Source organism: Camelus ferus, chromosome 1 (genome assembly GCF_009834535.1).
Source record: "Camelus ferus isolate YT-003-E chromosome 1, BCGSAC_Cfer_1.0, whole genome shotgun sequence".
NCBI classification, from domain to species: domain Eukaryota; kingdom Metazoa; phylum Chordata; class Mammalia; order Artiodactyla; family Camelidae; genus Camelus; species Camelus ferus.
The window spans coordinates 55,676,756-55,699,133 of record NC_045696.1 but is presented as its reverse complement, the minus strand read 5'-3'; the positions used below and the strand labels follow the sequence as shown (position 1 = coordinate 55,699,133).

General features: G+C 45.9%; 1 protein-coding gene across 1 annotated transcript in view; it reads right to left on the bottom strand.

The window, feature by feature from the left end:
* ARHGAP31 (Rho GTPase activating protein 31) overlaps positions 1 to 21,868 on the bottom strand; it is a 99,641-nt gene extending 77,773 nt beyond the window's left edge. The window contains 1 exon segment of the mRNA XM_006190469.3: positions 20,999 to 21,868. Within this exon segment, the coding sequence (XP_006190531.2) occupies positions 20,999 to 21,098 (100 nt within the window). The 5' untranslated portion in view covers positions 21,099 to 21,868.
* Positions 21,869 to 22,378: the final 510 nt, after the last annotated feature.

Here is a 22,378-nt window from a genome sequence, read left to right as displayed (position 1 = left end):
CACGTAACCTAACACTAGACACTATGAAAACAACTGATGGAGCTTAAATTATGTCGAGAAACTATGTTATAAGAGAAGGCAAAGCTCTTGTTGTGGGATTGAAATCTAGGATTCTTTGTGTCCATGTGCATGACATTTACCAAACCATACACAGAAAGCTCTCTGTCTGGGCTTAATGATGTTTTGGGTGATTCCAGTTCCCTGCCCTTGATTCTCCCCCTGTCAGGGGAGATCCCTTGCTGATCTCACCTCTCTTGCTGATCTCATCATGTGGGGACTATTTCTCACTTTCCCTCCCTCACTTATTGAAAGCTGTACACCCTTCACTGGGAATGAGGTGGGAGGACTCACTCGGTTGTGGGCTAGAACTTGGACCTTTGTGGATTCATTGCCTTCCCCTACAACACACTAGTCTCACCAACATCATCACCTTCCAGCCTCCCCCACTTCATCACTCTGTTTACAATCAGACTTCTAAAATTAAAGGCTAACTAGAGCTGGGAGATAGGATGTTTCAGTACTAGGACAATGTAGGATTTCTACAGATACTTGTTGGTTAAATGAAGAAATAGGGAGCATGATGTTTGGGTTGCATATGACTTTATATTGGTACCTAGATGGAAGGTGGGAACTGTCTTGCTTGATACCCTGCATCTCCTGGAATGCAGCAAAATTTATCTTCTTAAAATATCTGATGATATAATTACAGTGATTTCTTAATATCTTCCATCAAAATTTTAAAAGGTGACAGAGAAATCATCTTATTTAAAAATTGTAATAGCGAACAGAAAGGATTTCTGTTTCCTTTGCCTAAAATCCAAGCACCAAGCATAAGCATTTGTCTGACACTTGGGATCACAAAATGGAAGAACTTCTTGACCCTGGCCTCAAACAAACAGACAAACAAAAAACCCTCTAAAGGCTGTTCTATAAAAACACGTGATAAAATCCAGAAGGTGCTTTTATCTCATAACACCCATACCAGAAGATTAATCTCTGTGGTTGGTGCCTTGTTCTGGTGGGGGATACGTTTGAGCCCAGCTTTGGAATCTTCTCCAGTTAGAACATCTGTTCCACAGTTGTTAATGTTTGTTTGGTATTGCCCCAAAGAAGGCAGCAGAAGGGAAGAATTTTTTAACAATGAGTCCCAAGATGGACTAGATCAGCAGCATTGCTTATTTTGAAAAGGCATTTTTTGGAGCAATTTGACCTATATGTTAAAAAAAAAAAATGGGCATGTCACTGTACCAAGAGATGGATGTCCAATCCAATACTGGAATGTAGTTGAGCTTGTTTTCATCACTTCTCAAAATTTTCCCCAGAAATATTTGCTCATTGAATTATCACTACATTCCACACTAGCTGAGCTTAGTTGTTTTTTTTTTTAATTTTTAGACAGAGATTTGAATATCTAACTCAAAATAAATGGTTAAGTGAAGAGACTGATGCTACAGTATTCAGTTAGGAGTATGCAAGAATAAAAAAGTTCTAGCTGTCTTAAGTCTAAGTGAAATATGTAAATAATCTATATCATTTGGAAATTTGCCACATTAGCCAGGAAAAGAAGAAACCATCATTTCTCTAGGCTCTGTGAAACTGGATTCAAGATTAAACAGTAAGTAAAATATCCCATTTTACTAAATTATGTGAGGTTCATGAAAAATCAAGCTGACCTGCATTTGAAGAGTGGAAAAGTTACATTCAAGGCAAAATTCAAATTATTAGATGATATTTTTAAAAAAGATTAGACTAAAACCCCTCTGCCAATAGTGTTATCTTTAAATTATTCTTATCACAAGTTATTATTCAAGAGTGCCAATGGAGGTGATTTATATCAGTTCCAATCCTACCCGGTGAATAACCACTGAGATCTAGCATTGCAAAACTGTAGAAACAGCTGGGTTTAGTTTCAAAGCTCCAAAATTAAACAGAAAGAGGGAAAGACCCTAATCCTCCAAACCATCTGTTCAAAGAACAGTGGGGAAAAAATGATGACAGAGTCTTCAGCTGGAGAACAACAATGGCCTCCTAACTGAAATCTGAAAGTCCTCTTTCTATTCACGGTTTCAGCTGATCCTCACAACATCCTTGTGAGGTCTATAAAGCAAATATTTTTATCCTCATCTAATAGATTTCTTATATGTTACTGCATGTCACATACGGAATACTTACTCCATGTCACACAAAACATCATCAGCAAAGGCAGGACTTCAAGTTAGGTTATCCGCTTCCAAAATTCTCAAGTTACTTTTCTGTACCAGATTCCAATTCCATTCTTTCTTCCTATCCCCCTTCCTTTGTCTCTTCCCTCTCTCTCATCCAGCATTAATTGGGATACATCTACAGTGCCAGAAATTATTCTGTGTTGCTAGTGTTCACATAGGAAACATTTATATCCACAATGGCAAAACAGACCAAGAACTATCCATAGAAATTTGGAGAAATAACATTAATGCCAATCCTTCATCTCTGCCTCATTTCTTTGTTGTTTCCATTGAAAATGGAAACTTCTCACACTATATAAAGCAGCATGTTACATATCAAGGCTGACTCCCTCCACCCCGCAAAACCGACTTTGCACGTGTGTTCTGCAGGATCTGTGAAATGTCTCACCCCCAAACAAAACAAGACCCTAGACTGCCCAAAGGAAAGCTCCAGGGCAGGCGTTAAGGGCGGCAGATCTCAGCGAGGAGGTACTAGTGAGGTCAGGAGTGGGCATGGGAGAGAGATGGTTGGCTGGGTGGGTGACCATGAGACAGAGAAGAAGTTTTGCTGATTTGCAGATTTAAGTAGCAGTGGTTTTCCAACTTGAAAAAAAAAAAAAAAAAAGCATGAAGTGCTTTGTTCTGATAAATTCCATCCCACAGCATAAAACAAAAAGCAATGAGAAAAGCAGAGTATCCTAGCTTAAGCAGGTGGGTGAGGACCCCAGACCCTCCCTCCCAGCCTCTCTAGTGGCCCCTGCTATGAGGAAAGCATAGCACAGATTTAAGGGGTTTTGTACTTAAATAGCCCTCAAAACAAGCAGGCAAGTTCAGTCTCTTAGGATTAAAGCATGATCCCCCAAGCAGCTATTTCAGGAAGAGCCTCCAACTCAAGCTCACTCCAGCCCAGCTGTGTCTGGTCAGGGAGGCCTCTCTTTCTTCCCTGGAAACCTGATTATTTTTCTGCAAAGCTGAAAATCTACCCAAAGCAGGACAGGGGTGTGAAAATAGAAGGTTTGGGTTCCTAGGAAACTGGCTGGGGGTTGTTGGATTGTTGTGGGCTGTATTAGGTTTATCCAGTCCTAAAATAACAGTTCCATTTAGCGAAAGTTACTTTCAAACACACATCCCTCAGTGCTGCACCGGGAAATTAATCATACCGTATCATCCTTTAGCAGTTCACTATTTGCACAGCACACTGTTTTTGTGCCCCTGGTCTTGTCAGATCCCCATCCCACAAGGCAAGCTGGACAGGTATTGTTATCCCCATTTTACAGATGAGGAAGCTAAGGTTCAGAAAGATGAAGGGACTCCCACAAGGTCACATGACAGATACCTAGGTCTTCTGATTCCCAGTCCAGAGCTTTAAGATGTACGCTATGTACTTAAATCCTGCATCCTAGTGAGTAGTAAGTGAAGGCCACAGCTTGGGCATTACTAGGTCTGTGCCCTTGGGGAAGCTCAGTGTCCTCGTTATTGCAGCAGGTGTAATCATTACCTGCTTCAGCTAACTCACAGGACTGTGCGGGACAAGAGATGACTTGGTGTAAACAAGGTGTAAGCATCTAAGAGTTAATTACTCCCAGACCCCCACTCTCCTGCAGTCCTGGCAGGTTCTCTGCCTTCTAATAGCTTGGACCTCACTTTTACAAACCAAAAAAAAAACAACAAAAAAAACCTTTATCTCATACTCTGTTGGTATCATACAAGTCTCTTATGAGTGTCAGCCAGTGGCCAGAGCAGCCAGCGAGCCATGCTTTTGCACAACTTCAAACCAAAGCTCTCTCTCCCCACAAGTCAGACATTCCAGATCTGATCAAAGGTTTCCAGGGCTGTTTTACCCTGAACCCCAAGTGGTGGCCAGAAGGCCTGCAGGTCCAGCTGATGTTTAGGAAGGGCCTCAGGGGGTGTGTGCATGGGAGGAGCTAGGTCTCTGTGGAGTCATCACAGGTGGGGGTCTTCTCTTCTTGGCAGGATCAGAACCTTAATCTGGCTAGTTCATCTGAGAGTGACCTGTTTTCTGTAACCATGTTCTGAGGGGACAACTTTGTAAAGTCAGGTGGCAATCTCATCTTTTTTCAAAATAGGAATTCGCAACTGGGTCTAGGCTCTGTATAGATGAGGGCCTCACACAGGAGAGCAAGCTGCAGATGACAAAAGATGTCTGATGGAAACAAAATCAAAGAAAACTGGAATAATTTAGAAGGTATGCTTTTAGAAAGATGAAAATACCTTATAGTTTTTTCAAAGTATAAACAATCTACATGCCCATCATTAAAAAAAAAAATCTGTCAACACAGCAAAGAATGCAGAAGAAAGAGAAAAAGATCCATCCAAAGAAAGCCACTATTAATGTTTTGAGCATATTCCTCCAGAATTTGTCTTACATTTATAGTTACCAAAATGGAATTATGTATACTTTATGTACTCTTCTGTAAACTTTTTTACTTAACTATTTTTAGACATCTTTCTGTGTCAGTAAATAGATGTCATCCTTTCAACCAGTTATGTAATAAAGGATATTTTCCTCAAGCTGTGAGGTAGTCTGATGAATCCCCCTTCTCTCCTAAAGGCATCATCATCTGAGCCTCTTCTCCCATCTCAGGGATCCCTGATGCTGGGTGGTTCTGAGAAACACACTAACCCATGATTTCTGGTCCACATCAGTAAGCAGCCAGAAAACATCACTGGGCCAGCTGCACCTTCTCGGGTAAGTGGAACCTCTAGGGCTCCAGGTTCTCATGTGTTAAATGAGAGGTTTGGATAGTGATTTCCCTAGAGTCTTTCAACTTGAACATGACATAGCTTCTGGTTCACTTATCTCTGTTTGCCTCAGTACAGGACGATTCAGGCCCTAAGTGAACAAGGCATCACGGGAGCCCCAGCTGTTCACCTGCACGACAACATATTGAAAGGCCCTGAAGAACCTCTACTAGGAGCCATGGCTGAAGCTGGCAGGGCTTGGGGAGGCACAAGGGTGTGTGTGGGTCACGTAAGGGAAACAGCTGTCCTGATTTCCCTCCAATATGGCAGCAGGTGATGTCTACAAGGAGGCATCAGATCCACAGCGTATCAGTAAATAGAGTCTTTGGGGCCATTCAGTCCTTTCCGAGCACCAGTGTCCAAACTTGCAGGATAATTACGATATTCATTTTCATTTTAAAGGCCCTTCTGCATATATTATCTCATCTAATTCTCATTCTTGTCTTTTAGATGAGGAAATTGAGATTCAGAACGTGATGACTTCCCCCAAAACCAGGTGACAATTATTTGCCAAATGAAGCCTCAGCCCTAAGCTCCACCAGTGCTTCACCAGAGCTTGACCACCTCCTCAGTCTTTGCATTGATACACAGAACACATGACAGATGCACACATATGTGCAAAATAGTCCTGCAGAACACACCCTCCACCCGACCCTGCCACCCTACAGACCCAAGACAGGTGCCCTCCCCTGGAGCCATCCACTCACTCAACACATATTTATGAGCACTATGCTAGGTGCCAGTGGTAAAATGATGAAGCAGGAGACATGGTTGCTATCTCACAGAGCTGACCCGGGGTCATCTAGAGTCTAGAAAGAGGCAGGGATAGTGTTGGGGGTGAGAGCGGTAGTGTTGGGGCAGCCCAGGGTACAATGGGATCAGAAAGGAAGAGCACCAACCCTTTCTCAGAGGGGTCAGGGGAGGCATCCTGGAGGACGAGACATCCAAGCTGAGACACCAAAGATGGGCTGGAGTTGGCAAGATTGAGGTAGAGCTAGAAAGAAAGCCAGGGAGAGCATTCTACCCAGAGGGTGGGTCAATGCACAAGCACTTGGAGGCAGGAGGAGCACAGGTACTTCTGATGCCCCATGAGAAGTACAGTGTGGCCAGGGGCCCTGCGCAGGTGGGGAGCTGGTGTCCATGGAGGCCGCAGAGGACACAGGTGTCTGAGTGTGATGGGCTGCTAAACCTTGCTGGTAGTATAGAGTTGATGTTTGTCTCAAGGGCATCGGGAAGCCACAGAAGGGTTTAGTGAGTGATGCTGGTGACAAGCTGTCATCAGGACAGTCTCCTTTTGTCCACTGTGAGAATCTGTGGTCATAATTAATTTCAGTCCTACTTTAAGATACATCTGGCTTTAGTTTCTGCAAAAATATAGATGATCGACTTCAGGATACTTTTCCCATTTAGGCTGCCACCTCCGTTTCACCTGCTTCGGCCCCTTTCCTGGGTCTCTGTGGCCTGTGCCAGGTTGGCTCTGATGACCAGAGCACTGTGATCAAGATGCCTTGGATAGGCCAGCAAACAGCTTCTCACTGTCCCCTGCTCCCAGCCTTAACCTTCGCCTGGGGCTTGGACTCCAAGCTGACAGAATATGGACTGATCAACCAATATCCCTCAGGAGTACTGGAAAGCAAGTTTAAGGTATAATTAGAAGTGTGTGAACTCTACTGTCATTATAAGCAGAGGGAAGCGGTATTAATATTCAATAAGTTATGGGTAATAGAAATTGTCAGTGAAAAGGATGCACGGCCCATACAACATATTCAATAAAAACTAAATCAACCGGTCAGGATTTAGACAATAAGAGAAAGCTTCTAGGAACTCATAAAAAGAGAAAGATTTCTATATAAAGAAATGTAAATAAATTATGGTAAGTTATAAAAAGTACATATATTTGCTTGTACATGCAAAGTGTATGGAACGATTTCCAAGAAAATTAACACTAGTTGCTTCTTGGGTGAGGACAGGAATAGGAAGGATTTGTTGCTATACCCTTTAAATCCTTTTACCTTTTGAACCACAGGAATGTGACACCTGACCTTAAAAAATAAAATTAACTTTAAACACCATCCATTCAGCAGAATCCCATGCAGTGATTAAAAGAGCGAGATCGAGCTATAATTACAAAAATGGATAGTTCTCCAAGATCTACTGGTATTTAGAACAGCATATTTCAGGACATGTATATGTTGTAACTTTATCTTTGTGGGAGGAAAAAACAAAGACAATCATTCAATGAGTGTATTTCTCAGTATGTACACAGAGAAAAGGTTCTGTGCTGTTTGATACAGTAGTCATGAGCCTCATGTGGCTATGTAAATTTAAATTAATTAAAATTTTAAGTTCAGTTCCTCAGTAGCACTAGCCACATTCAGTACTAACAGCCAGATGGGGCCAGTGGCTGCCAAAGCGTACAGTGCAGAGCAAGCAACTTTCCCTCAGGGAGCAGATTCTCTGGGGCAGAACTGGTCTGGATGAATCCAGCCCAGACTCTGAACTGACCATGGGACTGCAAGGATGTGGGAAGGGACTCTGTACTTCATGAATCTCTGTAATGTTTGATTTTTTTTTTATAATTGCTTTTATAATTTCACAAGAGAAGAGGATGGCTTGCACCTGTGGCAGGTACACATTCCTCATTAAAAATGGCAACCTGCACTTTTTTCATGACTCCGGCCATTCCGCTCAAGAGCTAAGAGATGTGGAGCACTGCTAGGGGGGTTACCTGGGGAGGGAGTGATAAAGCTAGATGCCCACGGTCCAGAGCGAACACAAGTCTGGGAGGACCCCTCAGGCATGGGCCGGCTATCCCACCAGTCTCACCACCCTCTGGGCCTCTGCTTTTCAGTCACAAGGCACAAAATCAGCTTGAGCGCCTGCCAGCTGGAGAAGCAAGTATTTTTAGTTCTTGGAGTTCTGGAATCTGGCAAGGGTGAGGCGGGCACTGCACAGGGAGGCCCACCTACAAGGGACCCTGAGGTCTCCTCCGAGACGGGGACCTAGGCGGGTTGGGGAGGACACCGCTCTGAGGGGGTGACGGCCTTCTCAGAGTGGAATGGGAGCATCCAGGGCCAATCTCAAGGGGGCACCTGGGAGGAGAACCGGCCAGACGATAGAGCTGGTGTCTGCTCTGTGGTTCCTTAAACTGCGGGAGTGACAAGGATGAAGCGAAGCTGGAGGACAAAGAGATTGGATGGAATAGGAGTGTGACCAGGAGGCAGGTGAGAAGGAATGTTATAAACATTTTCACCTCAAATAAAACTTGGATTTGAATGTTAAACATCACTCTGGTTATCATCCACTAGACAGAGAGAAATGAAACTTCCTAAGGTGGAAAATAAATACATGAAACAAACTCTGAAACTCTGAGTTACAGCTGCTGGGGGCACCTCATTTTCCCTCCACCTGGATGAAGTTTATGCCTAAACTGGGGTCCAGTTTTTTTCTCAAGAGCAACAGCAGAAACAGCAAAAAGGACACAGTCGCTTTAAATGTGGCTCGAGATTCTTCTTCCCCTCTCAATCTGAATGTAAACTAGCACATTTGTCTTCATCACTCTTTCTTCCCTGGAAGATTTAAACTGGTCACTGAATAAGCCATTTGTTCCTACAAATCTCCTCCAGGCAGGTAGGTGACTCAAGCTTCAAACTTGTTCTCTTTTGTCTTCTTTTGAGAATGTTGGTCCTGCCACAGTATTTTTGCACCTCAACACCTTTGTTTGTATTGTTCCCTCTGTCTGGAATATCTTCCCTTCAGGCAGAGACTATTCAGATTCCACTCCTCTTCAAAGATCTAGCTCCTCCGAGTCAGAATTGATGACATCCACTTCCTCCTGTGGTTTGTAAGGCTCAGTGGAAGATGTGTCCACCTCCTGCGCGGGATGATGAGCCCCCACAGGGACAGACAGTGCCTGTTCATCCCTGTGTCCCAGCTGACCCCACGCCCAGTGCATAGTAAGTGCTTAGTGAATGTCCATCTCTTCCTCCCTCCCACAACCACCACCCTGTTCCCTTCATTCACACTACTAATAGCTATTGAGCCAACCATGTTCTGTGGGGAAAACAGACTGTGGTAGGTTGAGTAACGGTGCCCCAAAGAAATCCATGTCCTGATTCCTGGGATCTGTGAATGTTGCCTCATATAGCTAAAGGGGTTTTTGCAGATGTGATCAAGCTAAGGATCTTGAGATGAGTTTATTTTGGATTATCTGATGTAATCACCAGATCTTTATGAGAGAAAGGCAGGCGATCAGACAGAAGTCCATGTGAGGATGGAGCAGACAGAGCAAAAGCAATGGGATGAGGGGCCAGGAGCCAAGAGACGAGGGCAGCCTCTAAAAGCAGGAAAAGGCAAAGAAATGCATTCTTCCCAGGAGCGTCCAGAAAGGAACCATTGCCCGCAGACATGTAACATGCAGATGAACAGACAACGGTCAGTCTTCAAGGAGCTCATTTTCTCTCTACTCAAGGAAGGAGACAATTTAGGAAACTATGACAGTGGTTGGAGGTCAGAGGTAATGAAGGTCCAAACTTCACCATCCTGATCACCTTCCTAAAGATACTTCTATGTGTAAGCTTCCATCTTCAAACAGAGCACTGAGAAATGGACACAGACGCCCTATTTGATTCGACCTGTGAAGAGGGCAGCGTGGACCCCTCGATCCACACACTCTGCAGTCATAGAACCTAAGATGGAGCCAGGTATACCTCACTCAGTCAGCTGCCAAAATGCAGTGTGGGGCAAAGCAACAGGCACATGTGGAATGTCCTGTGGGGCCACTGAAACCCGGCCTTACACTGGTCCATCAGCGACAGAGCCAGGCTCATCTTCCAGATTCATAACTCTCCTGAAACACAGATGGAAACTAGACGGTTGGCTGGGTGTCACTATGATGATTGCCTCTTGCCATAACCCATATCCCTCATTTCATTTCTTTTCAGATTTGTTAAGTAGTTTTCTGTTTCTGGTTATTAAAGAAATGTAAAATTTAGAAAGTTTACCAAATTCCCACCCCAGAAATATTTATCAACAGATAAGGATCTTAAAACTAGCATTTTTATTCATTCAACCAAAGGAAACAAATAATTACGTGTCTGTCTATCTATCTATCTATTTTTTTAAGTAGAAGCCCTTAGGGATACATGGGAGCCCTGGAATATATGTTCTCAGCTCTCTCAACTTCCTCGACTGTAGCATTACTCAGGAACCACATTCTGAGTAATGAGGCTGAAACAGGATAAGCTTTCCAATCACCAAGGAAATAATAACCACAGTTAACACTTACAGAAGGTTAACTAAATTCCAGGCAGTACACTAGTTTATTTAATCCTTATAAGGACCCTGTGTGATAGGCACTATTATTCTTACAATTCCCAATTTATAGATGAAGGAACTGAGGCACAGAGAGGTTTGGTATCTCATCCACGGTCACAAAGCTAGCACGTGGTAGAGCTGGGGTCTGAACCAAGGCAGACTATCAGCACACAAGCCACACACTAACCACCTTGCTACATGCACTGCTTCTCAGAGAGGTGAACTGATTTCACTAATCTGCATCTATTAAGGCAAGAAAGCAAACTAACAGACTTTATGAAGATTCTTTTTTGAAAATAAGGATTGGAACAAAGGGACTTCATGAAAAATTCAAGGAATCAAGACACCCTATTCCCATACTAACTTGAAAAGAGTTTTTCCTCAATTTAAATAGCCAAAATACATGTTCACTGTTGAAATTTTGAGCAATATAAAAAATATAATGAAAAAAGAAAATCACGTGCTTTCACTTAGCTGCTTCGTTTTACAAGCTAGTCAAAGTGAGATCAGTAGGCCAAACACATCACAGTCACCTGGAGTTCATCTTCGAAAATGCGGATTCCTGGGCCCCACCTCAGACCCACAAAAGCAGAGAGACTGGCCTTAGAACACTGGTCTACAGTGGCACTTCAAGGCTTGCAGCCCTGTAAACTGTAGAAACTCATTCAGTGGGATCATGTTTTCTCCACAGACCCAGATCCTTACAGGACCTACGCAAATGCCCATTTGAAACACTTATCAGAAGTCCACTTTGTTTCGAGGAGTCCAAAATGGAATTTAAGGAGAACTTCTAATACTCCTTATTGTGTACTAATAGTGTACTAAAATTTAACCAGTATTTTTTAAATTTTGAAATTAAATTTTAAATTAAATTACGTTTTAAAAATAAATACATTTTTAGTCATCCTTATGCCCAGTAAAGTTTAAGTATCATTGCCTGAGGCTTAAAAAGAGAGGTCCAGAATTTTTGCACCCAGAAATCAAAACTCATACTCCCCCCTCCCACCCACCCCCAGAACAGCACCCCCTTTCCTTTCTGAAACCAAGTTGTCTTTAGGGGCAGTAAGAAAAAAAAGGAACTGAGGAAACCTAGTCTCGTCTGAGAGTCAGGCTTGGGTGAGGGCAAACAGGTAACTTGATGGGTATATTTTCCTGAGCTTCAGCTGCAGGCTCTGTGCCCAGGGTCCAAACAGCTCTAAGGCAGCCCCTGAGAGCCCCCAAGCTGGGTTTGTGTCCTCAGCCCTGAACCCGATACAGAGCCCTGCATGGAGCTTTGCTTCTCCAGAAAGCAAAATGGCTTCTCCCCATTCACACCAGGCTCATACTCTAGCTATCAGCCAAACAAAGGATTTTCCAAATATGGACCCAAGAAAGCATGTGCACTTTGAAGGCCACAATGAAGCTTAAATAGCTAAAACTTATTAAAAAAAAAAAAAAAGCCAACAATGGACGCCAAAAAGCGTGAGTCCTTAAAGAACAGAACAGCAAGACAAAAGCCAGAAAGAGGAACAAAAATATGCATTGTAGGGGAGGGGCAAGCAGGGAGGTGCAGATTTATATGGAAGAGTTGACATCATTGTTTCCCAATAATACTCAGCGTGCAGGAAACAGATGGGAAAGCAGCGGTGGAAGGGGCTACTTATGGTAACAGGGCATGCGCTCTGTTTAGAATCCTGCCATTTGGAAACGAAATGTTTGACTTTGAAAAACTGAGGATGGGAACTCCATTGCCAGAAGTTTTGTTAAAGTCGAACTAAATCCTACTGAACTTACCACCTTGGCACAATGCATGGTTACATGGAGCTCTGCATATCAGACCCTGTTTTACTGTCAGCATAACTGCAGCTCTTTGGGTCCAGGGGAGACAAAGCTGCATGAGGGGAATCCTTAATGTCAGGCAGATGTGGTTTGAGGCCTTGTTCTCCCAACTCCTAGCTGCGTGATGTTAAGCAAGTTGCTTAACCTCTCTGAGTTAGTCTTCATATATAAAATGGGGGGCAAAACAGAACTTTCCACACACAGTGGGGAGAAGTTGAGGTCGCACATTTATAGTGCACTGTTAGATTTAATCAAGAAACAATTAGGGTGGTCAGTTAACATCACTTCTTAAAGTTCTACCTTTTAACAGAAACTTCCATTCCCCTGCCTTTGGACAGGACAAGGCATAGCCAAGCTAACTGCCATCTTGCTGTGATCAGGTACAGTGCCTTCTCCTGAGGGTAGGATCAGCCTCCTGCCATTGAAGACAGCTTCTGTCAGCCGGCCAGGGTACCTGCCTCCAAGCCTGGCCATTGTAAGTCACTCTCAACCAACTTTCCCACAGTTTAAGCATCTTCTTCCCCAGGGCGCAAGAAGGCGTGACCAATTACAAGTATCAGGCAAAACCATGTGGCTTCCTGTCTGCAAAAACCAACCACCCCATCTCTCCATATCTCCGTCATTCCTCACGAGTCAGATGATAGTTATCATTTCATTGACTTTTCCCTCTTACAAAGAACCCACTCTGATATTTCTCTTTCACTTGGCTACCTCACATGTTAACATCCCCTGCTTGCCCTCTCTAGAACCCTCATTACATTCTTGGTACTCTTCTAGTTGTTTCCCGTCTTATGCAACCCCACTAGGTTGAGAGCAACTTGAGAGCCTCCTGTAAGCCCAAGAGTGTCTAGCACATTAGGATCCCACTAAATGTTTGTTGCATTGAATTGAAAGCCCCATACAAGATGGTTTCTGAACAAAAATATGAAAAGAGCCAGGGAAAGAAATATGCATAATTATACAAATTAGCTAAATTCACAAAGGGTATAGATTTATTTACAGTTTGTCAGACTCCTACTTTATGTGTTGAACTGTTTTCTGCTGTCTGTAATAGCAAGAGCTGGTATATGTTGCTTTTTGAGAGGGTGACATTCACCCCTCTCCCTCTGGGGGGTGGTGAGGAGGGGCCCCCAGAGGCATTCTGGGCCAGCATCAGGCCATGGGCGGGGCACCGGGGCCTGGAATGTATCAGCCAAGCTTGAACTAGAACAAAGAGTGCCTGAGACTCGATCCCAGAAACTCAGTTGGTTCTAGGGCCCCGCCAAGAATGTGGTTCATACCAAGGAGTGACTGGGAGGCACTGGGAAAAGGCAGTGTTTCTGGGGCATCCTGTGAAAAGTCGGGGTCGGTTTCTATCTGGGGGTAGTTAATGTGCCCTTGTGGGGAACCTTGAACAATCTTGGATTCCTGATATTCCAGCACATCAGCAACATCCCAGGCCCTGAGCTTCCTAGAAGGGTTCAAACTCTGGCTTCTTGAGGAGGAAATAGGGTGGATCATCACGGCTGTGTGTTGGCGGTGGGGCTCTCCCTGAGAGGCCAGTGAGCTACCAATTTGCGTGAGCTGCCACCTGCCTTCAGCAGAGCTCACCATCCACTTGCAAACACAAAGCCAGTGAGAAAACAGACTAACAGGTAGAACGAAGACCAAATGGGGTGCCTCTGACCCTAAGGAAGGGGCCGTTCCAAGAGGGAAGAAGGGTTGTGGCTACAGTGGTCAGGGAGGTGCTAGGAGGGAAAGGTGGGGTCTAGCTGGACTTGAAGCTGGTAAGTAGGTTTAGAGTAAGTGTGTGTGAAAGGCGCTTGGCAGAGGGCGAGGTGCTGTTACTATCACCATTCCTGATCTAGGCTGGGGGAAGTACAATGCAAAGGGAGAAAAAGCCACTTTTTGCAGGTTTGTTCTTTTTTTCTTGATAAAACTGTAACATAAATGCCAAATTATGAAATATGCTATTTTGGGAGATTGTGTTCGTGCCTAAGACCATGGCCTTGGGAGTCAGATGGATCTGGATTTAAATCCTGCCTTTCTTATCTCTGTAATCTTGACAAGTGAGTTAACCTCTTGGATCTGAGTTTGCTCCTCTGTAAAAATGGGGGGAAATGCCCAATTCTTACGGATTTCAAAACCATTACTTTGTATGTGTAAAGTGACTGGCACATAGTAAGCAATCAGTGCAGACTGTAACTCTGCTAATGAAAATAACAATCAGGTGTGATCTGGGGCTCAGCCTTCATTTCTGGGGCCTTTCTCTCCTTCCAAAGGGCTGCCCCTCCCTCTTTCTTAAGCCATCCAGCAGCCTAATGCAACCATCTTCCTCCATCAAAAGTTGCTCTTAAAAAAGACCTAGTACTAGTATCTATTCTCTTCTGAACTGAAGTCAGCATGTTTCCTCAGGGGTTCTTTATTTTGAACCTTACCTAAAATTGCACCCTGAGGGGAAGGTGTGTGTGGGGGTGCTCTCTAGACTTCTGGAGTTCCCTCAGGCGGGGGCCCCACCTCAGTCAGGACAATACTTTGAGGGCAGAACACCAAAACCAGTTAAACTGTAGCGTGACATTTATGTTGGGACATTTTTGCTGTAAGCAAAAAGAAAATTAATTTGAAGAATGACAATATGTGCGGAAATGCCATCTTGCCTTAAATGCATGGCAAGCAATGAGCGAAGAAGAAAACACAACAGAAGACCAAAAAAGCGAGTAGCTCCATGTTCCCGGGGCTCAAGACTGGTGTGAAGGAACCAACAGAGGAAGTGGAGTTCTGAGGCCCAGAGCGCAGAGGCCAGGACGGTGTGTGTGTGTGAGCAGGGTCGGGGCAGTTCACACTGACCGGCCTGTTCTGGAGGAAATGAGCACCAGGGAGCCCCAAGCAGGAGGGTCGAGCTCTACTTTGTTCCAAAAGTTCTGAGCTACAATAACTAATGGATGAGGGCTGGAGGCACTTCGTATCCCCTGACTGAGTCCTGGACCTCCCAGCCCCGTCCTCCTCTCCCATCCTCCACCACAGAACCCCTGCAACTTTCTGCATTGTGGTGACCCCCAGGGACAAACCTTCACAACTGCCTTGGTCAGTCAGCCTCTGGAATTCAGAATGTGTTCTCCCCTCTTCCTCAACCCCACAGAGAAAGGTTTCCAGGCTAGCCCACAGATGCCTAACAGGCTGAGGGGGGAAATAAAAAGAAGGCATCAAAACCCACCACTCCAATGGCAGTGGGGAGCTTACCCAGCACTTACAGCCTTGTCTACGCGAAAACCGCTTCCTAGTTTCAACATGTTTCCCTCCGCCCCAGCAGATGGTCCGCTGGGCTCCAGGGCAGGTCTGGGGTGGCAGAGGCAAGGGCTTCCTTAGGTATCCCAACACCTGGGTCTCCAGAGGCTGGAAGGCATCTGTGTGGCTGCCAGTGGGGGTGGTAGGGCTGGAGGCAGGGCGAGGCCACACCTGTGGTCAGGGGGCTCTGGGCAGAGATCTGGAGAGGGAGGGGTGCAGGTAGGTGGAATAGCCATGTCCATCCTCCCGGGGGTGGGGTGGGGTGCTGTTTTCCACATCCAGACCACACAGAGGAAGTTACAGTTCTGCTTCATGCCATCTGTCACTCTGCCCAGGTTTAAAGCCTTAATTCTCCTCTTTTCGTCTTCCTGTTTCACTGTGGGAGTCCCGATTCGAGAATGCCCCTCTAAACTCAAGCCCATGAGGGGATTATTTGATCTCCACTAACTCCACCTCCAGGACCTGACTTCTCTTTCAGTTTCTCAGATCTTTCTGAGGGCCCTTTAGTTTCAGGTAACATCTTGCTCTCCCACCACTAAATACTACTGGTCCACTCCCCAGTGGCTCTGGGAAATCCCTGTGGGAACCCTCCATTCAGTGGGACAACTAGTGTGCTTCCTCCCTCTTGGTGACTGATTAGCCCATCTGACCATATCATTTCCCGGTTTCATTGCAGCCCTCATCCACTCAGTCACAGATAGTGTGTGGTTATGCGGAGCAAGTCCAGGGTGTTATGATGAGAGCTACATGCACAGCTGACCCTATGCATGCCCTCTGCTTAGTGCTTTGCCCATTGTAACTCATTTCTCTCCACATCAGTCCTCTAATCCCCATTTCACAAGTGAGGAAACTGAGACCCAGGGAGGTAAGTAACTTGCTCCAGGGTCACTCAGCTGGGAACAAAGTTAGGATTCTACCCCAGGCAGAAGGCTTCCAGAATTCCTAATGGGAGCCTTCAGCGTGGGGCACCTGACTTGGGAGGATCGGGGAAGGCTTCTAGAAGCAGCTGAGACCCAAAGCATGAAAAGTTAGCTCGGGAAGTGGTGATAAGCAGGTGCCAGGCAAGATGCTGGGAAGAAAACAACCAAGCCAAAGGGAATATGCCTGCCTTGATTCTCCATTCAGTGTTAAATCTTCTCTTGAACAGAAAAATGTTCACCTTCCTTGCTGAGACTTTGCTCCTATCTGTGTTTGGGTTTCTTATCTACTGAATTGAAGATAAAAAACTTTCCTATTTTCTCCTTTGGTTATGACGGCAAACTTCAAAGCGCTTAATTGAGCTATTGGTTTCTGAAAGTTTGTTCACATCCCTTAGACTGTAGATTTTTTTAAAAATTTGAAACATAAATGTTCTCATGGTGTCTCCACTCCCAAATTTTTTAAAAAGTTATTTATTTTTATTTTCTTAATTTTTTGCAGGGGGAGGTAATTAGGTTTATTTATTTTTAAAGGAGGTACTGGGGATTGAACCCACGACCTTGTGCATGGTAGACATGCACTCTACCACTGACCTATACCCTCCTTCAAGACTAAATTTCTTGAGTCTGGATGCCTGTTTCTCTCCCAAAGCACCTTATACATGTTTGTTAAATCAGTGAACAAAGTGAGAAAATGATTCAGCCTCAGAAATGTAGAACAGCTACAAGTTCCCTTTATCTTATCCTGGCTCTTTGGAATACTGGGGCCCTTTTACTCTCATCAAGCTTAAAATTATATTTTGCAATGGCTCTTTATTTATTTCTTATGAACCTCTGTAATCCCTCAAATCAAATACATATATATAGTTTTTTCTCTTCAACCTGATAAGAACTAGGAAAAAAAAAACTTCAGGAATCATGTTCTTGTCAAACATTCAGAGGATACATTCTGAATAGTCAAGGTTGCTTATCCGAGGAAAATGATCTGTAACCCCCTGCACCATAAGCAATGGTTCTCATCTCTGCCTGTATATCAGAATCATCTAGGAAGCTTTTAAAACATACCCATGCCTGGGCACCAAGAGATTCTGATTTAATCGTTCTGAGAGGGGGCCTGGACATCAGTGTTTTTTTAAAGCTCCCGAGGTGATTCTATTGGGCCGCCATGATGGCAAATCACCACGTTGACACTTGTTACCAGGGAGTGAGTAAAATGGCCGAGATTATTGGGAAGTGAGAGGACATCCTCAGCTCTTAGAGTGGGACCAGCATAGCGGCAGAAGATGGCCTTCCTGTAATGCTCTCTTACTGGGCCCTTGACTCCTGGCCCCAGCATTTCCAAGCACTGTGGGAAGACCCAGAGCACTTGGCTCAGAGGGGAGAGGTAGGAAATGCTCACGGCTGCACTGTGGCCTCACAGAGCTTCACCCATGGCCTCCCAACCACAGGCATCAAAATGATGTGGTTTTCATTACATAGCTGCAAGCAAGGGTCTTCGTATCAGTGGTCAAAAAGAAGAAAAAGAAAAGTGTACTATTTTCAGCATCAGCAGTGAGAAAGGGATGCTCTTCTCCCTCTATTACAGACAGGAAGAGAAAGTTATCTGGTTCCGAAGGGAGAGCTGAGGGTTGGGGCAGCAGCCACTGTGCTGGAGGGGAAGTGAGAGAAATACTGGCCAAGTTGGCCAGAAGCAATTTCATGCCATTCTCGGATGATCTCACCAGGCTGGAGAAGTGGTCAAAAAAAACAAAAGGGGGAAATTGGCCCTTCACATCAGCCCCATGTGCAGCTGGGTACAATCAACAGCAGGGTCTGAATGTGGCATCCATTTGGATGCAACTGTATACAGGATTTGTGTGTGTGTGTGTATAAGGGAAAGGTTTCTGGTTTTCATCAGTTTCCTAAAGATCAAGGATGACAACTGGCCCTGAGCAACGTCTGCTTTAAGCTGAACACCTATTTGTCACCTGCATACCCTGCCCCATCAGATCTGTCCAACCAAAGGCAGCAGGGCTGGGCTACAGCAAATTACAGATGTGGATGACATTCATCTTCTGTGCTCAGTCCAAGGGTGCAGCTTCCCCATGTTCAGGTGGCCTGAGCTCAGCTGTCACCAGCTTTGTCCTGCACCCCAGCTCAGGGCTTTCCCTCCCTCCCAAGCACCAGAGTTTCGTGGCTTCCCCACATCTCTGTTCTTTCCTTCTGCCCTTGTGCTCTTAGACCTGAATCCATTTTTCTCTGTCTCTACCCAGGTCTATCATTCTATCCTTGACCTCCAAAGATGAGTAACTGTGATGTCAGCCTGGTGAGGCCCTCTCTAGCCTTCTGGATCCTAGTTACCACACTGACTTGTCACCCTTAGGATTCTGGGCTGAACTTTCAAGATGGTGGGCAAAGGGGCACTGCCCAGGTCAGCTTTTCCTCCCTGGGGGCAGAGTCCAGGCCTCGTCTATTAACTGATACATGTTTCAGAAAGTCCACAAGGAGGACACATTGTTTTAGAGAAAACCATTGGCACTGACTATTTATTGATGCTACACTATAACAAAAATGAGACAACCACCTAACTAGTTTTAGATGTGAGAAAAAAGAAATCCCAATTATTCTTATTTATGTAAGCTGCTTATCATGCGTGGCTAATTCCCACATGGCACAATAATGGTGTATGGATGATTGAGTGGGTCAGTTTCCTTCTGTTTCACAGCAGAACTTTACGCAGGTATGTCAGTCTTGAAAGTTTGCTGATCCTGGGGCAGGGCTCTCTGCTTTCAATTTAGGGGGAAAAATCATTAGAGGAGAATGTTGGCCTAGACAAGGAAGCCAGAGAGGGGAGAGAGGAGCCTAGGGTGCCAGAGCCCTCTGCATCCTCCATGATTGATGGTATGACCTTAGGCAGGTCAATTTACCACTGTGCACTCACCAACCCTACCCTCCCTCCCAGGGCAGGGAGCACTGGGAATTGGTTTTCAATTTTTTTGTTTGTTTGTTTAAGCAGTAGCCCCTTTTCTTTTTATTCCAACTGAAACATACGTGAAAACCTCAAATATAAAGCAGGTGAAAGAGGAACTGTCTAAGGCTGCCTTTGAGGTGTCTTCATAGAACCCTGCGATTCCTGGCTCATCCTATGATCTGTGACGTGGTAAGAATAGGGCAGGACTGAGCAGCAGCTCGATGCAACTCTCAGCTTTGGAGTGAGAGCCCAGAGCAGCACCCACATGGTGGAACGTGGTATCTGCGAGCATTAAGTGAACCTGGACTTAACATGAAGGCCCTCTGCAAAAACAGGCAGAGGTCAACATTTCATTCTGAACTTCTGGGGGTAGTGGTTAAGATGCACATTTGGAGTTCTCTCACACTCAAAACAACTCAATCCAAGCAATGTTATTTCAAGATTTCCATTTCCAGATTGTTGGAGAGGATTAAATGAATTGATTCAGTTGTGTCCCAATTTCAAAAGAGGCAGTTTCAAAACCTGTGGTCCCCCAGCTGTAAGATACTAAGCTATTTGTCCGAATGACACGGCAGACTGAACTCAAGACTACCGCAGGAATATCACACCACTGCAAATTACTAGGTGGTGCTAAGTCTTTAAAAAAAAAAAAAAAGAAATAGAAACAAAAGCATTGCTCTGTTTTTGAGATGCACATTTGATATGAGCTAATCAAATCATTTTTGAGATAACTTTCCTGGAGGCAGAATTATTCTGCACAGTTAAACAGCCCTTCATTTCCCCCCTTTGTTGCATCTCTCTATGTATAAACACAGGGCCCATATAGTGGACTTATTTCTCTCTCACTGAAGTTTCTGAAGACAAGGCCTTTTTGTCATGGGTAAGTGCAGGGCCAGTCAACCTTACAAAAGGAGTCATTTAATGCTCAATTTCCCCAACATCCCTATGAGTAAAAACATCTAACCTCAGATGCTGTTATTGTATTCTGGACTATTTTCTTTCACCCTCCCCCAACAAATGTTTAAATTGTCTCTTCTCCTCAGGATCCCCGCCCCACCAATCTGACCTTGAAAACCAAGAGGCTCTCCTGTTCTTTTACTTATCCTAAACTATTTTAAAATCAAGGCCCTCTGACCTTTTTACAACACTCTTCTGGTCTGACACACCAAATGCTAATTTGAAAGCCAAGAGGAGGTAAAGGGTCTGAGGGGGTGGGAAGGGGAGAGAGGGAGGTACTATATATTTGGCATCAGTTCAGAAATTCAGAAAATGTTTGTGCAACCACTCCCCCGGCCAGGATCCACCGCACCCCCTGCCTTCCAGCACATTAATAAAAAAAGATGTGAGCGGATGAAATTGGACAGCCCGGGAGGGACACCTAAGGCGGTCATAATTATGTACCCAGAGAAGCCCACTGAACACCATCCCACAAGTCCAGCCCTCCTCCTTCCCTTCCGATGTCCGAAGTTCTGGATCAGTACCTCTCGAGCCTCCACCCCCACCCCCCAGAGGCAGCCCGTTAAACTTGAAGCAGCACCGCCCATTAACGGCTTGTGTGACACAAACGGAAGGACTGACACAACCTCTGCACGTCGGGGTGGCAGCGCTATGCACCTTAAGAATCTTGTATGTTCTTTAAAAAAAAAAGTACAACGGCGCACAGGCCTGGATTACATTAACTTGTGAATTGAATATAGCACACCCTAGGAGAGTCCCTCTCTCTCTAAAACAAAAAGACGGGGGTGGGGGAGGCGAAGGCACTTTACCATCCTGTCCTGAGCTTTCCAGATATTCCGTCAGGTCACAGCCAAAGGCGCTGGCGGCTCCCTTTCGTTTCAGCTTCTGCTTGGCACCCTTGTTCTTCATGAGTTAGTCCCGAAGAGGTTGCCCCTCCGTCTCTCCCTCCCCTCTGCTTGGCACCGCGCCTACGATGGTCTCCGGGGGACTTAGATCAGCGGCTGCGGCGCGGCGCTGGGGGGCCGCATGGGCGTCCGGAAGAGCCTGGGCCCGGGGCGGCGCGCATGGACCCCGCGGGGCGCAGAGCCCGGCGCGGGCGGGGAGCCTGAAATCCACGGCGCGCTCCTCCAGGGCCGCGGTGCCGCAGGCCGTGCGGAGCTGGCAGCCGCGGGCCGGCTCGCTGGGAGTGTCACTTCCTCACTTGGAGTCCCAGGGACTTTCACAGGCTCCCGCGGTGTCTTCGGGTCTTTCCCTCCGCTTCGGAGAGAGGGCGAGCTCTCCGGTCCGCCTTCTGGAAGCCCGGGAGTGGCGGAGGGCGCGGGGAAGCCGGCGGCGGCGGCGAGGGGCGCGGAGACAGACGGGGGGGCTGCCGTGGGTCCTCTGCCCCGCGCGCGGTCTTGCCTTCAGACGGCTTCGGTGGAACGAAAAACAAGCATCCTGTCTCTCTCGCCCGCCCTCACGCCTTCCTTTTTTTCCTGTCTTACAAATCCTAGGATCATCCAGCTCAGGAAATGCTGGAAGGAAGTTAGCTAGGGAGGGGGGCGGAGGGTGGAAATTTTTGGCAGCTCTGAGCTCGTGTGTGTATGGAGCTGGAGGAAGTAGGTGGGTGGGTTGAGGAGTACGGGGTGGGGGAGAGAACGCGCTCTTCGGGGAGCTGGTCTGCGACTCTAGAGATAACTGGGCAGCTCGGGAGGAAATCGCCGCTCTCCTATGAGCACCCGCCGCCCGAGCCGCCTGCTTCCTGCCCCACCGACGGCTCTTTGAAGACGGCGGGAGGAGGCGCGCTGGCTTTCTGGACGGAGGGGGCTAGGTGGACTGAAAAAAATGTCCTGCCTTTTTTTATCTTCGTTGTCACCCTCTCTTTGACACTTTCTATTTCGGTGCCCGCCTTCTCCTACACCAACACTTAAAGAGTAAGGACAGAAACAAAGACAGGGATTTCAGCAGAGAAACCAGACTGGGAGCGGTTTTCCGCCGGCCACTCCCATCCTCCTCTCGGCGTCCAGGTACCCCCAGCCCTGCTAACTCCCCTCCCAAGCTGAGGGAGGGATGGAGGCAGCCGCTGTGTAACCAGTGTTCATGAAAGCAGACTTCTGGTTAAAGTACACGCAAGTTTGCTAAATGGAAATTATTTGGGGGTGGGGGAATCCAGGATTTAAGATGACTCTAATATTCTAACACCGTGTGGA